The sequence below is a fragment of the Erythrolamprus reginae genome, chromosome 8, assembly GCF_031021105.1.
Source record: "Erythrolamprus reginae isolate rEryReg1 chromosome 8, rEryReg1.hap1, whole genome shotgun sequence".
NCBI classification, from domain to species: Eukaryota; Metazoa; Chordata; class Lepidosauria; order Squamata; family Dipsadidae; genus Erythrolamprus; species Erythrolamprus reginae.
Window position 1 is genome coordinate 301,627 of NC_091957.1, and position 14,265 is coordinate 315,891.

The 14,265-nt window shown below is 65.2% G+C and overlaps 1 protein-coding gene across 7 annotated transcripts in view; it reads left to right on the forward strand.

Annotated features, from left to right (window-relative positions):
* EXD3 (exonuclease 3'-5' domain containing 3) overlaps positions 1-13,612 on the forward strand; it is a 24,452-nt gene extending 10,840 nt beyond the window's left edge. For 2 of the 7 annotated variants that reach the window (XM_070758405.1, XM_070758406.1), the window contains 7 exons: positions 147-256; positions 376-577; positions 680-849; positions 967-1,140; positions 1,710-1,841; positions 10,468-10,561; positions 12,696-13,612. In XM_070758405.1, coding sequence (XP_070614506.1) covers positions 147-256; positions 376-577; positions 680-849; positions 967-1,140; positions 1,710-1,841; positions 10,468-10,561; positions 12,696-12,949 — 1,136 coding nt within the window. In that variant the 3' untranslated portion in view covers positions 12,950-13,612. Of the gene's footprint in view, positions 1-146; positions 257-375; positions 578-679; positions 850-966; positions 1,141-1,565; positions 1,620-1,709; positions 1,842-9,109; positions 9,222-10,467; positions 10,562-12,695 lie in introns of those variants that run through there. The other 5 variants (XM_070758404.1, XM_070758402.1, XM_070758407.1 and 2 more) reach the window with 5 other exon arrangements.
* Positions 13,613-14,265: the final 653 nt, after the last annotated feature.

Genomic DNA, 14,265 nt, shown 5'->3' on the forward strand with positions numbered 1-14,265 from the left:
CTGGCCAGGCCCGAGCCCTGCGGCCCCTCTTCCTGCCCTTCTCCAAAGCCTCGGCCTCTTTCTTGGTAAAAGTGGACGCAGACTTCCAGGCTTTGTGGGACGGGTCCATTTCATGTGGTCCCTCCGGCCTCTCCGCTTGCCTGCAGGCTACGGGATGTCGGGAGACCTGCGCAACCTCATGGCCACCTGTGACCTTTCCCGAGAGGCCGACCTGCAGCTCTCTGGGGTTCTGGACCTCCAGCTGGTGCACCAGAAGGTCAGCGGAGAAAGTGGAACGTCATGGAGGGAGAGAACACACCAGGGTTGAGTGGATCGGGCCCTCTCGGTGCCCCCTTCGGCCTGACCTTCCCTTCCCTCCCTCCCTCCCTTGCCCAGTTGCCCAAGCGCTCCAAGAAGACCGACCGGCCACCCCCGGCCCCCTGGCAGGCGAAGGGCCCGGCGGCCTGGGGCAGCAGGGCCCCCGAGAAGGGGCTGAGCCTGCTGGTGCAAGAGGTGCTCGGCCGTCCGCTGGACAAGGCGGAGCAGCTGTCCAACTGGGAGAAGAGGCCCCTCCGGGAGACGCAGGTCCTCTACGCAGGTCGGGCTTTCGCGGGGTGCAGGAGGGGGCCCCCGTTCCCGCCCCAGCCTCCCTGCCCCTCTACGGGACGCTGCCCTGCCTGACCCCGTTGCCTCCCCACAGCCTGCGACGCCTACTGCCTGCTGGAGGTGCACGCAAAGCTGCTGGAGGACCCGGCTGCCTTTGGCCTGAGCTCCGATGTGGTGGGGATGCTGAGGAGAACCGGCCAGCCCGGGGCCAAAGCAAAGAAGCCACCGAGAGGGGAGCAGGAAGCTCCCACTGCGCACAAGGAGGTGGGCGGCACTGAAGCCAGCCAAGGGGGTCGGGCCCTCCCCTCAAGCGGGCACTCGGCCCTAAGCCCCGCACCCTGGGCAAGGCCAGAGCCTGAAGGGGCCCGTCTTCCCCGGCAGAGCGCCCCCTCCTCCGACCCGGCAGGCCCCCGCAGGGCTTCGGCTGGCATCCCGGCACAAGACTTCCGCGTGGTCTGTGACAACATGCTCCAAGGCCTGGGACGGTCCCTGCGCTGCCTCGGGGTGGACGCCCGGATCCTGGGCAACGAGGACGAGCACCGCAGAGCCGCCGAGGTGGGTGGAGTCTCCTCGCCTGGGGGCGGGCTCCTCCCAAGCCCCCCCCCTCCACCCCCCCCCCAGGCTCCAGTCCCCCGTGCAGGGAAGCCCTTCCGAAGACCGGAGGGCCGGCCTTGCCTGGGAGGGATGTCCTGTTGCCATGGAGACTGGCTTCAGTGGTCCTTCCCAGGGATTCCCGACGGCTGGTGGCCTTGAGCCGTGCTGGGCCCTTCGAGGAGCCCGGGAGCTCTCCCCCACCAGCCGTCCCCGGCCCACCCTCCCGCCCTGGGGCTTGGCAAGGGGAGGGCAGAGCAGCGGGGGGGGGCGTGTGTGTGTTTGTGGCCCCACTTAGATGAAGGGCAGGGAGCAATCGGTGCCCCACGGCTGCCCCAGAGGTGGAGGGTTGCCGACAGTAAATCTGGCCTTGGTGGATCCCTTTCCAGATTGCCAGGGAAGAGGACCGGGTGATTTTGACCTCCGGCCTCCCCTTCCATTCGGTGAGTCCCCCAGTAACTCCCCTTGGCCCCCTGGGGCTTCCCTCCCCTCCTCCTCCTCCTCCCAACCGGAGCCTCTCTTGCTCTGGCCAGCTGCGGTCCCAAGTGGGCGAAGGCCGCTGTCTCTCGGTCAGCTGCTCAGAGAAGGCCAGGGACCAGGCTCTGCAGGTCCTCAAGCACTTCAACGTCCACGTGGCCCTGGCCGACGTCTTCAGCCGCTGCCAGGTAGGATGGGCAGATGCCTTGCCGCCCTCCTCTGGCCCAGCCTGGGCTTCCTCCGCTCGCCAGTTCCTGGGGGGGGGGGACACACAGGGGGGGGGGCTGTCGGTTGGATGGAGAAGATTTGCCACGAGAGGCAGCAGAGCAGCCGCGGGGCCTGCAGGGTTCAGGGCCCCATGGAAGAGCTGTTCCAGGGCCTGGCTTTCCACCGGCCGGTCCGCAGGGTGGGGGGCTGCAAGGGACGAGCCAGGGGCCAGGCCAAGGGGGCAGCACTGGAGTCCTGGGGGGACCAGCGCAGGGGCCCCCTTTGCCCGGGGACAGAGTTTCCCCTCCCTGCTCCGGGGTCTCTCTCTGCACGGGGGAGTTCTCACGCTAAAAATACTAATAAGGGAAAGCTGGGGGGGGGGAGGCTGGGGGGACATCTTGGAGGCAGGAGGGCCCCAGCCCCCCCTTCGCCCGGCAGCCCTCCCCCAAAGCCAGGTGGGGCCGCCCAGGGCTTGGCAGGGGAGCTCCAGGAGCTACCTGAGTGGGGGGCCGGTCCAGGAGCTACCTGAGTGGGGGGCCGGCCCCTTCCTCCTCCTTGCAGGCAACCCTGGCCCTTCCCTCCCTGCCTGGGGGTCGCCTGCAGTGGGGAGGCCCTGGTGCCAGGGGGGGCCGCTCTGCCTCCTCCCTTACCATCCGCTCCTCCTGGGCCCTCTCAGGATGTCAAGCTGCTCATCAGGAGAAGGGGGGAGTTTTGCCACTTAAGAGCGAGAAGCAGGCAGTCACTGTGCCCCCCCCCCTTTGTTCACTGCAAAGGAGCCCCCCCCCTCCCCCGTTGGTGGGATTCAGGCACAGAGAAGGCTTTGGGGGCTCCAGGGCCAGGCGGGGCGGCCGGCAGTATCAGGAGCAGAAGGGGGGGGGCAGCTCTTTCCCCTCCCCGTCCTGGCCCTGGAGTTCAGGAGTCGCCCTCAGGCAGCGAGGAGGAGGAGGAGGATATAAAAGGAACGGAAAACTGCTCCCTGCCCCCCCCCCGGCCTCCCCCGAAACGTTCTCACAGAACTGTTTCTGCCTTGAGCCCCAGTCACCAGAGAGAGAGAGAGAGTGAGTGCGAGAGAGAGTGCGAGAGAGAGAGAGTGCGAGAGAGAGAGAGTGCGAGAGTGTGAGAGAGAGTGAGTGCGAGAGAGAGAGTGAGTGAGTGCGAGAGAGAGAGAGTGCGAGAGAGAGAGTGCGAGAGAGAGAGAGAGAGTGAGTGCGAGAGAGAGAGAGTGAGTGCGAGAGAGAGAGAGAGTGAGTGAGTGCGAGAGAGAGAGAGTGCGAGAGAGAGAGTGCGAGAGAGAGAGAGAGAGTGAGTGCGAGAGAGAGAGAGAGAGAGTGAGTGCGAGAGAGAGAGAGTGAGTGCAAGAGAGAGAGAGTGAGTGCGAGAGAGAGAGAGAGAGTGAGTGCGAGAGAGAGAGAGTGAGTGCGAGAGAGAGAGAGAGAGAGTGAGTGCGAGAGAGAGAGAGTGAGTGCGAGAGAGAGAGAGTGAGTGCGAGAGAGAGAGAGAGAGTGAGTGCGAGAGAGAGAGAGTGAGTGCGAGAGAGAGAGAGAGAGAGTGAGTGCGAGAGAGAGAGAGTGAGTGCGAGAGAGAGAGAGAGAGAGTGAGTGCGAGAGAGAGAGAGTGAGTGCGAGAGAGAGAGAGAGAGAGTGAGTGCGAGAGAGAGAGAGTGAGTGCGAGAGAGAGAGAGAGAGTGAGTGCGAGAGAGAGAGAGTGAGTGCGAGAGAGAGAGAGAGAGTGAGTGCGAGAGAGAGAGAGTGAGTGCGAGAGAGAGAGAGAGAGTGAGTGCGAGAGAGAGAGAGAGAGTGAGTGCGAGAGAGAGAGAGTGAGTGCGAGAGAGAGAGAGAGAGTGAGTGCGAGAGAGAGAGAGTGAGTGCGAGAGAGAGAGAGAGAGTGAGTGCGAGAGAGAGAGAGTGAGTGCGAGAGAGAGAGAGTGAGTGAGTGCGAGAGAGAGAGAGTGAGTGCGAGAGAGAGAGAGAGAGTGAGTGCGAGAGAGAGAGAGAGAGTGAGTGCGAGAGAGAGAGAGTGAGTGAGTGCGAGAGAGAGAGAGTGAGTGAGTGCGAGAGAGAGAGAGAGAGTGAGTGCGAGAGAGAGAGAGAGAGTGAGTGCGAGAGAGAGAGAGAGAGTGAGTGCGAGAGAGAGAGAGTGAGTGAGTGCGAGAGAGAGAGAGAGAGTGAGTGCGAGAGAGAGAGAGTGAGTGAGTGCGAGAGAGAGAGAGTGAGTGAGTGCGAGAGAGAGAGAGTGAGTGAGTGCGAGAGAGAGAGAGAGAGTGAGTGCGAGAGAGAGAGAGTGAGTGCGAGAGAGAGAGAGAGAGTGAGTGCGAGAGAGAGAGAGTGAGTGCGAGAGAGAGAGAGAGAGTGAGTGCGAGAGAGAGAGAGAGAGTGAGTGCGAGAGAGAGAGAGAGAGTGAGTGCGAGAGAGAGAGAGAGAGTGAGTGCGAGAGAGAGAGAGTGAGTGAGTGCGAGAGAGAGAGAGAGTGAGTGCGAGAGAGAGAGAGTGAGTGAGTGCGAGAGAGAGAGAGTGAGTGAGTGCGAGAGAGAGAGAGAGAGTGAGTGCGAGAGAGAGAGAGAGAGTGAGTGCGAGAGAGAGAGAGTGAGTGCGAGAGAGAGAGAGAGAGTGAGTGCGAGAGAGAGAGAGTGAGTGCGAGAGAGAGAGAGAGAGTGAGTGCGAGAGAGAGAGAGAGAGTGAGTGCGAGAGAGAGAGAGTGAGTGAGTGCGAGAGAGAGAGAGTGAGTGCGAGAGAGAGAGAGAGAGTGAGTGCGAGAGAGAGAGAGAGAGTGAGTGCGAGAGAGAGAGAGTGAGTGAGTGCGAGAGAGAGAGAGTGAGTGAGTGCGAGAGAGAGAGAGAGAGTGAGTGCGAGAGAGAGAGAGAGAGTGAGTGCGAGAGAGAGAGAGAGAGTGAGTGCGAGAGAGAGAGAGAGAGTGAGTGCGAGAGAGAGAGAGAGAGTGAGTGCGAGAGAGAGAGAGTGAGTGAGTGCGAGAGAGAGAGAGAGAGTGAGTGCGAGAGAGAGAGAGTGAGTGAGTGCGAGAGAGAGAGAGTGAGTGAGTGCGAGAGAGAGAGAGTGAGTGAGTGCGAGAGAGAGAGAGAGAGTGAGTGCGAGAGAGAGAGAGTGAGTGAGTGCGAGAGAGAGAGAGTGAGTGAGTGCGAGAGAGAGAGAGAGAGTGAGTGCGAGAGAGAGAGAGTGAGTGAGTGCGAGAGAGAGAGAGTGAGTGAGTGCGAGAGAGAGAGAGTGAGTGCGAGAGAGAGAGAGAGAGTGAGTGCGAGAGAGAGAGAGAGAGTGAGTGCGAGAGAGAGAGAGTGAGTGAGTGCGAGAGAGAGAGAGTGAGTGCGAGAGAGAGAGAGAGAGTGAGTGCGAGAGAGAGAGAGAGAGTGAGTGCGAGAGAGAGAGAGAGAGTGAGTGCGAGAGAGAGAGAGAGAGTGAGTGCGAGAGAGAGAGAGTGAGTGCGAGAGAGAGAGAGAGAGTGAGTGCGAGAGAGAGAGAGAGAGTGAGTGCGAGAGAGAGAGAGTGAGTGCGAGAGAGAGAGAGAGAGTGAGTGCGAGAGAGAGAGAGAGAGTGAGTGCGAGAGAGAGAGAGTGAGTGCGAGAGAGAGAGAGAGAGTGAGTGCGAGAGAGAGAGAGTGAGTGCGAGAGAGAGAGAGTGAGTGCGAGAGAGAGAGAGTGAGTGCGAGAGAGAGAGAGAGAGAGTGAGTGCGAGAGAGAGAGAGTGAGTGCGAGAGAGAGAGAGAGAGAGTGAGTGCGAGAGAGAGAGAGTGAGTGCGAGAGAGAGAGAGAGAGTGAGTGCGAGAGAGAGAGAGTGAGTGCGAGAGAGAGAGAGAGAGTGAGTGCGAGAGAGAGAGTGAGTGCGAGAGAGAGAGAGAGAGAGTGAGTGCGAGAGAGAGAGAGTGAGTGCGAGAGAGAGAGAGAGAGAGTGAGTGCGAGAGAGAGAGAGTGAGAGAGAGAGAGAGAGTGAGTGCGAGAGAGAGTGAGTGAGTGCGAGAGAGAGAGAGAGTGAGTGCGAGAGAGAGAGAGAGAGAGTGAGTGCGAGAGAGAGAGAGTGAGAGAGAGAGAGAGAGTGAGTGCGAGAGAGAGTGAGTGAGTGCGAGAGAGAGAGAGAGTGAGTGCGAGAGAGAGAGAGTGCGAGAGAGAGAGTGCGAGAGAGAGAGAGAGTGCGAGAGAGAGAGAGAGAGAGTGCGAGAGAGAGAGAGAGGGTGGGGGTGGGGAGGGGGGCACAGGGCGCTCTGGGAACACAGCCGCCCGGGGCCTGATCCCGCCTGCTCTGGGCGAACAGGATGGGCAGGGGGGGCGGGGGGGACAGCCGTGACCTGGCCCAGGGGCCGAGTGCGGGAGGAGGACTGCAGGGCCCAGGCAGGTTGGTGGGCCGGGCTGCAAGAGGGGCCCCCACACCGTGGCTATTTTCAAGGCTCCCTGCCAAACGCCCACCCCCCGAATTGGCCTTGCTGGGCTCTGTCTGTGGCTGAGTGGGCCCAGGGAGCGCTGAGTGGGGCAGGGGGCAGGAGGGGGGCTAGCTGGAGGCAGACTCTGCCCTCCTGGCCTGGTGTATGGGGGCAAATGCGGCCTGGGGGCAGAGAGAGGGGGCTGGGGTTGGGGGCGGAGAGCCAGGCAGCCTCCCCCCCACTCCCTCTGGCGTAATTGTGGGGGGGGGGGGCGCGAAAGAGTTGGGGAGGGAGGGAGTGGCCGCTGCTTCTAGGGAGGTTCCCCTCCCAGGCAGGGATTCCTGCGCACCCACACGCACACCCACTTTCTCCTTGGCTGCCCCCCAAATCCTCCCAGCCGAATCCCCCCCCCCTCCCCAGTGGGTGAGCTGACTGTGGTTGGGGAAAGGGGAGTTTGAGAGAGGGTCAAGCCTTGGGAAAGGGCGGGTAGACAATGGTGGTGGTCCCAGCCCCCCCCCCCTGCTCCCATGGCCAGAGGGGTCTGGATGACCTGGCCGGAGAGGAGGCCCCCTCCCCTCGCCCCTCCCTCCTGGCCCTGCCCCCTCCCTCTGGCAGCAGGGGGGGGGTGTCCTCAGGTTGCCTCCCTCCAGCCGAGGATTCCCACGCTGCCTCCTCCTCCCCCCGGCTTCTCACGCCAGCCCTGGCACCGGGCACCTGCCCCTCCTCCCCTCTGGAGGGCGGCCCATCTGCAGCCCCTCCCTCCCTCCCTCCCTCCCCACCCTCGCCTGGCAGGGAGCAGCAGCCCTGGGGTGCCTGGGGAGGGGGCGACCCAAAGCCTTTCCCCTTATGGGATTTATGGGAGCTGCCCCCAAAGGGGACCTTCTCCAGGGGCTCTCTGCGCCTGGGCTTTGAGGCAAGGGGCGACCCCCCCCTCCCGCCTTCCATTCTCCAGCCGCATTGTCTGTTGAGCCAGGGGGGGGCGGGGGGGGCAGGCAGGAGGAACCTCTCTGCCCCCTTTGCAACAAGAGCTGCAGGGCCCAGGGAGGTTCCCCCCCCTTCACACAGAGCTGCTGCAGGGCTGCCTAGGGCGGGGGGGGGGGGCTTCTGGCGGTGGTGGTGGCTCCTCCCCCTCCCCGCCCCCTCCTCCTCTTCCTCCCGGCTGCTGCTCAAAGCCGCCCGCCCTTCTCCCACTTTCCCACACTGCTTAGCAAGTCGACAGGTTCTCACACTCGCCTCCCAGGGGGCCGGTCTGCTCAGAGGCCCGGCTGCCCAGGCGCTTCCTCTGCGCTCCCCCCCCCGCTAGGGGAGCCCTCCCCCCACCACAGGCGGGCCCAGGGGGCACCCAGAGGGAGCGGCCACCCCAACTCAGTGCTGGCAGGGGGAGGTGGGCAGCTCAGGTGGGGGGGTTGCACAGCCCTGGTGACAAGGAGGGGGAGGGGGGGCATCTGCTTCTCCCAGCGGTTAGGGTCCCACAGTGGCTCCCCCCCCCTGTGCTGACCAAACACTGCGAGACTTGGGGGCTTCCAGAGGGTCCCTCGCTGGTCCTGGGGGGGGGAATGCAGCTGCGGGGGCCGCTCTTTGCCCCCATCGTCTATGGCCTGTAAGCCCTTGCCAAAGACGGAGGGGGGGGGGGTCTTTGGCAGGGGGCAGGTGGGGGCGAGGGAAATCCTTGTGATGTGGGCACCTGCCGCCTTCCACCCCCCTCCCCCGCTGGAGCCTGGGAACAACAAGCGGGCGAGGTAGGCCGGGCTGAGGCCTTCTGCCCCCTCTGGGCCCTTCCCTGGCACCAGCGCAACAGCCGGCCGGCCAGCCGGGAGAGCCACGAAAGGGCAGGGGGGCGCTGGTGCCGCTGCCGTTGCTGCGCAGGGGAGGGGAGGGAAGCCAGGGCTGAGCCTGGGTCCCCTCCGCCTTCCCTGGGAGAAGGCCCGGAGCAGCTGGGAACATCTGGGCCGTGCGCCCTGGCCAGTGGCCCCCTTGCTGAGCTCCACGGAGGGCTCGGCTGCCTCCACACGGCCCTCCTGCCTCCTGGGGGGGGGGCAGAATTCCCAGGCTGGAGTGGCCCCCTGGCGCCTGCCTTCCCTCCCGTCCCTCCTGTTGGGGTGCAGGCTGCCCAGGAGGGTTTGGAGCCCAGGACGGGGGAGGGGGGGCATTTTACACTGGGGTCCAGCCCCCTCCACCCCGCTCTCCATTGTGTCCGGGTGGCTGCTTCTCAGGGGGCTGTTTGGGGCTTGGACAGCCGTGGGGCCCGGCCCCCCCCCCTCCCTCCCCGGCTACTTCCACCTTGTGTGCGAGGAACCGGTCTTCCTCCTCCTCCTCCTCCTGCGGGGCCTTTTGTTTCCGCTCCATGGGCTGCGCTGCTCCTGGGCCTCGCTCACGTTTCCTTTCTCACGCTTTCCAAAGGGCGTCCGTGTGTCCGGCGCTTCCTCGCTTTCTGGTCACTCTCTCCGGCCAGAAGGAGAAGGAGGACAGAACTGGCAGGGGGACACGGAAGGACCCCTCCCTCTTTGCTCTGGGGCTGGAGGGGCCCTCTGGAAGGCCAGGCCGGCAGGGCTACCCCCCTCCCGGGGACCCTCTCTCCCTGCCCCCATACTGCTGCCAGGCGCTTGAGTTGCTTCCGAAGGAGGGTGGGGGCAAGTGAGGAGGGGGCTGGGAAAGGCCAGCAGGCAGCCCCCAGGGCAGGGAACCCGTGAGGCATCTGCCAGCAATGTGTGACTAATGGGCCCAGGGGCCGCGGCTGGACTCTGCTCTGGGCTGCGGGAAGACCAGCTGCAACCAGCAGACCCCTCTGGCTGCCCTTCGCGCGCCCCCTGCCCCCCGCCCAGTGTATGTGTGTGTGGAAGCACCAGTGCTGTGCACAGCTCACCCCCAGGCCTTGCCCCCTCTGCAGAGCGGCCCAAAGAGGCAGTGAAGGGGCAGACCCTGTCATGGGGGGCCCCTCCCAGCCCCACAGAAGCAGCCGTGCCCAGGCGGGTGGCCCCCTTCTGTGGACCAGGAGTCCTGCCCCACTGGGCATAGAGATGCCAGGCTGGCTCAGGTGAGCAGCCCTCGGGCAGGGGGGGCGGAAGCGCTGGGCGGCCGTTCCCACACCCGAGGAGGCCTTGCCAGCTCAGCCTGAACCGGTGCCAAAGCCAGACGGGCCCTGAGCAGCGGGACCTGGCTGGCACCCTCCTGCGGCAGCGCTCACAGGCTCCCGTGTCACGGCAGGCCCTGGTTCCCACGGCCCCGGTTCCCACGGGCTGGGGGAGGGGGAGGGGAGGAGGGGGGCGGCCCTCAGGGGGCTGGTGGGGGCCTGGCGTCCCGAGAAGTGTGTCCTGCACCGGGCCCTCACTTTCAGGCTTGGCCCTGCCCTGGCTGAGACGGAGGGGGCAGCTGAGAGCCCCCTGGGGGAGAGGGGGCACCCGCCTGGGATCCTTTGTGCCCCTTGGGGTCGAGTAGGGGCCTGGGGGTCCCTAGGGGAAAGGGGGGGGGCTTCTGAGCCGGAGCAAGCCTGGGCTGCTGGGACGGGGGCCAGGCCGGGCCAAGCATGCTTGGGGGCCTCCGGGAGGCTGCCTCCCCCTCCCCCTCCCCCTCGGGACCTGTGCTGGGCAGCGTTCCCAGGTGGGAGGGGCTCGGGGGGGGGGGAAGAGTTACTCTCAGGGCTGCCCCGCCCTTCCCCGAAAAGGGTGTTTGGCAACCTGAACTGCCCTCCAGGTGAGTCAACTGGGGAAGTTCCCGGGAGATTCAGACCTGATGCCCCAGGACGGGGGTCTCCGGAGGCAGGGGAGGGGGCTCCCCTTCCCAGGTGGAGGCAGCCGATTGGGGTGGGAAGAAACACCACAGCTCAGCCCCATCGTGAAGCGTTCGAAGTGGGTGCCCAGAGAGACGGTTCCCCAGGCAGCCCCCCCCCCCGAACTGAAGCCCCCTTTGCACCAGCCAGCCCCCCTGGCCATTCCCAGAGGCCTTGGGGACACCACGCTTGCCTTCCGTGCCCATTCCCCAGTTCCAGCTCCCACCAGGCCTCCCGTCCAGCCATCTCCTGGGAATGGCCGAGGGGCAGCCAGGGAGGGGGAGGGCCCTGGGATGCAGGGGGCAGGAGGGGGCTCTGGGAGGGGGCTGCCCCTAGATGGAGGCTCCTCAGAGGGAGATGCTGGAGGGGGCTCTGGGAGGGGGCTCGGCCCGGGATTCCCCCTTGGCTGCAAGCACAGCTTCCCTGGCCCCCCACCCACCGCCAGGGCTCACGGGGGCCCTTCCCTCTGCCCCCCCCAGGCCTGCAACTGCAGCCGGTACGTGAAGGTCTCCCGAGAGAGGATGGTCCAGCTGGTGGAGGAGCAGAGCGGCCGCTGGACAGGGGAGGACACAGGTGAGCAGGAGGGGCCGCCCCCTCCCTGGCCCCAGTGGAGACCCCTGGCAGCACTCTGGACTTGGATGGCTGTGGGGGGGGCTCTGGTGGCCAGTGGGGGGCTGGGGAGGGTCACTGGGAAGCCCAGCAGGGGGCAAGGAAGCCCCTCCCAGCTGTCACAAAAGGGGAACAGGTGGTGCAGGCCAGGGGGTCTTCTTGGGGGGCAGCTCTGGCAGGCTGCCATCTCTATCCGCTTTGGGGGCAGGCAGGACAGGGTCCCAAGACCCCCAGGGGCCCCTCACCCTTTTGGCTGAGACCTTCCCTGCTCCGGCTGCCACTCTTGTGACCGACCCGGCTGGCTGGACAGGCTTCTCCAGGAAGGGCCGGAGGACAAGGGGGCCCTCCCTCCCCACAAACGATAGGAATTGCCCCCCCCCCATCCAGCCCCCCCCCCCAGCTTGCAGGAAGAGGGTCAGAGCAGAAGCCACGGCTGCCCACTGCTTCCCCCACCCATGCCAGGCCCACATGCCCCCCCCCCCTCTGGCTCCGACTGGGGGCCATCCAGGCCCTTTTGCCTGGGATGGGCCTGTCCCACTCCTTCCCTGGCTGGGTCAACGGTGTGGGGGGGGCACCCCGTTGCCTGGGGAGACGTGGCCAGGACGACCCCTTTTGGCTGCCGGCCTCTCTTCCGGGGCCCCTCCTCCACTCAGAGCAGCTGGGGGTAGGGGGTGAGGGGGGGCAGGGAAGAGCCTGAGCTGAGTGGCGGCTGTTATCTATCCACTTATTTATTTGATTTGTTTTATTTTCATTTGAACTGGGCTTGCAGGTCAGCAGGGGACAATTAATTGTGGCACAATTCCTCCCTCGCCTCCACAGGCTTTTCCCAGGCTCTGGGATCCCTCCCCGCCCCTCCCCTTTCCGAGGCCTCAGGGCCGCCCCCCCCTCCTCCTACCTGCTGGGGGGGCCCAGGATCCTCTGCCGAGCCCCAGGGGCCACCTCAGGGTCCTGGGCACAACAGCGCGGGCACCCAGTGGCCAGAAGAGAGGGCGGGAGGCAGGGGACGGAGGGGTCCTTCCAGGCAGGGCAGGAGTGCCCCCCCTGCCCCCTTCGCCTGCCTGCGGGCATCTCTGGGCAACACCAGGGCCAGTGAGCAGGAGGCCGGTCCTGGCCCAGGGACCCAGGGGAGGCTGGCCCACTGCTGCTGCTGCTGGTTCTCTGGACCTTTGGACTCCCAGGGTCGCCTGCCCGCCCCCAGGGTGTCCTTTGAAGGCCTGGGCAGGTTTTATGGCCCCAGCCTCTCCCTCCCACCCTCCCTCCCTCCAGGCACACGCGCCTTCTGCACCCTGGGAAGGAAGGGCCGGCTCTCCCTGGGGAAGCTGGCCTCCTCAGGACTAGCACCTTGCCTGCTGGTGGACGGAAGCCCTGGCAATTCTGTGCGTGGGGCCAATTTCCTCACCGTCACCTTTGAGGGACAAACTGCCCGTTTCTGCGCTCCCGAAGGAGTCCCCTCCTTCTTTACACATGGCCTGTGTAAATTGCTCCTATCTGGATGGGGGGGGGCTTATGACTTTACACAGGAAGGGGAGCGGGGAGGGGGGTGTTTGGCCTTTCTTGCCAGGGACACTTCAAAGGGTCACCAACACAAAAGCACTTCAAAGTGGCCGCTTGTCAATGAGGGGCTTGTAAAGCCCCCTCCCTCCCTTGCCCCTCCCGGGGGGGGGGGGGCTCTTTTCAAAGCCCCACCCCGGCACTGCAGGGAACGCCAGCCGGGCCCCTCGCCAAAAGGTCACCTCCTTGCTGTCTCACCAGAGACAAAGGGGGTTTTCTTTGGGAAGGGAGGGAGCTGGAGGAGCAGAGGGGGCTGGGGGGTAGGCGGAGGAGCCCCCCTTCAGTGCGGAGACGGAGGACCCAGCAGACCCCTCTCCCACGGGGCACCCCATCTGGGGCTCAGCAGAAACCTCCCCACAGCCCCTCGGGGGCTCCCCAGGGCAGCCCCACGGTTGGCAGGGCAGCAGAGAAGTGGGTTGCAAGAGGGAGGGAGGGAGGGGGCCGGACCCTTGCCCAGAGCCTGGTGTCCCCCCCCCCCATGTCTTCCCCCACCCCACGGCCCTTGGCCCAAAGCAGAGAAGGTGAAGAGCTGCCCTTTCTTTTGCAGAGCCCCCCCTGGGAGAAGCTGGCCCCATGGAGACTCCCGAGCCCCGGAGTGGCCGCCCTGGGGAGGAGCCGCCCCTGCCGCCCACCGGAGTGCGCCCGAGAGTGGAGGCCGTCCCGCCCGGGGTGCTGCGCCAGGAGGAGCCGGCCTCCTTCCACTGCTGCAGCCAGTGCGGGCAGGTCTTCTGGGAGGGGTCCCACCTGGGCCGCCTGGTCTCTCAGTTCAGGGAGGTGCTGGGCCTGCCGGAGGAGAGCTGAGCCGGAAGCCCCCCTCGCCCCTCTGGCCCCGTTTCGGCCATCAGGCAGAGTAGGACCAGCACGCCCACCACGGCCTGTCGCCTCCAGTGGGAGGTGGCGGCAGCATTTACACCCCAGACCCAAATGTCCTTTTGTGGGTTGGGGGATCACACACACACAGAGATCAGAGCCCCCCCCCCCTCCATGAGAAATGCCTCCCTTGATCCCAGCCACCCCCACCCCTCCTGCTGCCCCATTTATGCCCTGTGGAGTTTGCCAGGAGAATCTGAATACACTACGGCATAATTTTATTCATTACATCAGAAGTTTCCTTCTTCCTAGGGTCCTTCAGAGCCCCCATCACACAAGCCCAATCCCCGCACCAGAGTTAGGCTCAGAATGACCGCCAACAGGAGTAACCCCCTCAACCCCATAGATGTCCCACTCTTAAATACAGCACTATTGCTCTCACCCGGAGCAACAATCCCATGATCCCCCCACTGGAGGGCAGCGGCTGGTCCTCTCCCCCTCCCTCCTGGGACCCCACTGGCCAAGACCTGCGCAGGTCCCACCGCTTTGGGTTGGGGTGTAAATGATACTGAAGGCGGCGGAAGATTGGGGGGGGCAGATGTTCAGCTGCAGTTGATGGGGCAATAAATGGGGGCGCTACTTGAACAAGACAAAGTTTTCTGCCTCTTTGTGTTGCTCTTTCCAACCACATTTTGCTCGCCAAGAACCCGGTTGTGGGAAGGGCCCGTTGCCACTTTGAAGCCCCGAGGGTTGAAAGCTCAAGGGAGAGCGAACATCCCTCAGGAGCTCAGCTGCCCTCCAGGCCATCGCGGGGGGGGGGGGGGGGAGGGAGCGCCGGTCATTCCGGAAGGAAGTGTCCCCTCCCCCCCGTCCTGTCCCCAAGGCAGGCAGCCAAAGGGCAGGCGGTGGCTTCCGACCCGCTTCCCGAGGACCCCGAGCCTTCCGGCCTTTGGCGGCTCCCCTTTCCCACGGGGCTGAAGGCGCCCGGACTGCCCCCCTCCCCTCCTGAAACGCCCCTCTGAGGGGGGGAAGCACCGCTGCAGGGGGGGTCTTGGGGGGAGGACCGCCCCCGATTGCCAGTAGCCCCGGCTTCCCTCGGGAGCCAAAGGAGGAGCAAGGGGGGGGGGGGCAAAGGCCGCGCCATCTCCGGGACGGGCGCAAGTCACGCATTGATCACGGGCAGAGAATCCGGGACGGAGAGCCCCCCTGCCCCTCACCGCGCCCGCTTTGCCCAGCCCAGCCTCCTTTGCGTCGGCCGCTGCGCCGCCTTCCCGGCCTTCCCCTTCCCGCGCCGGCCGAGATCCCGG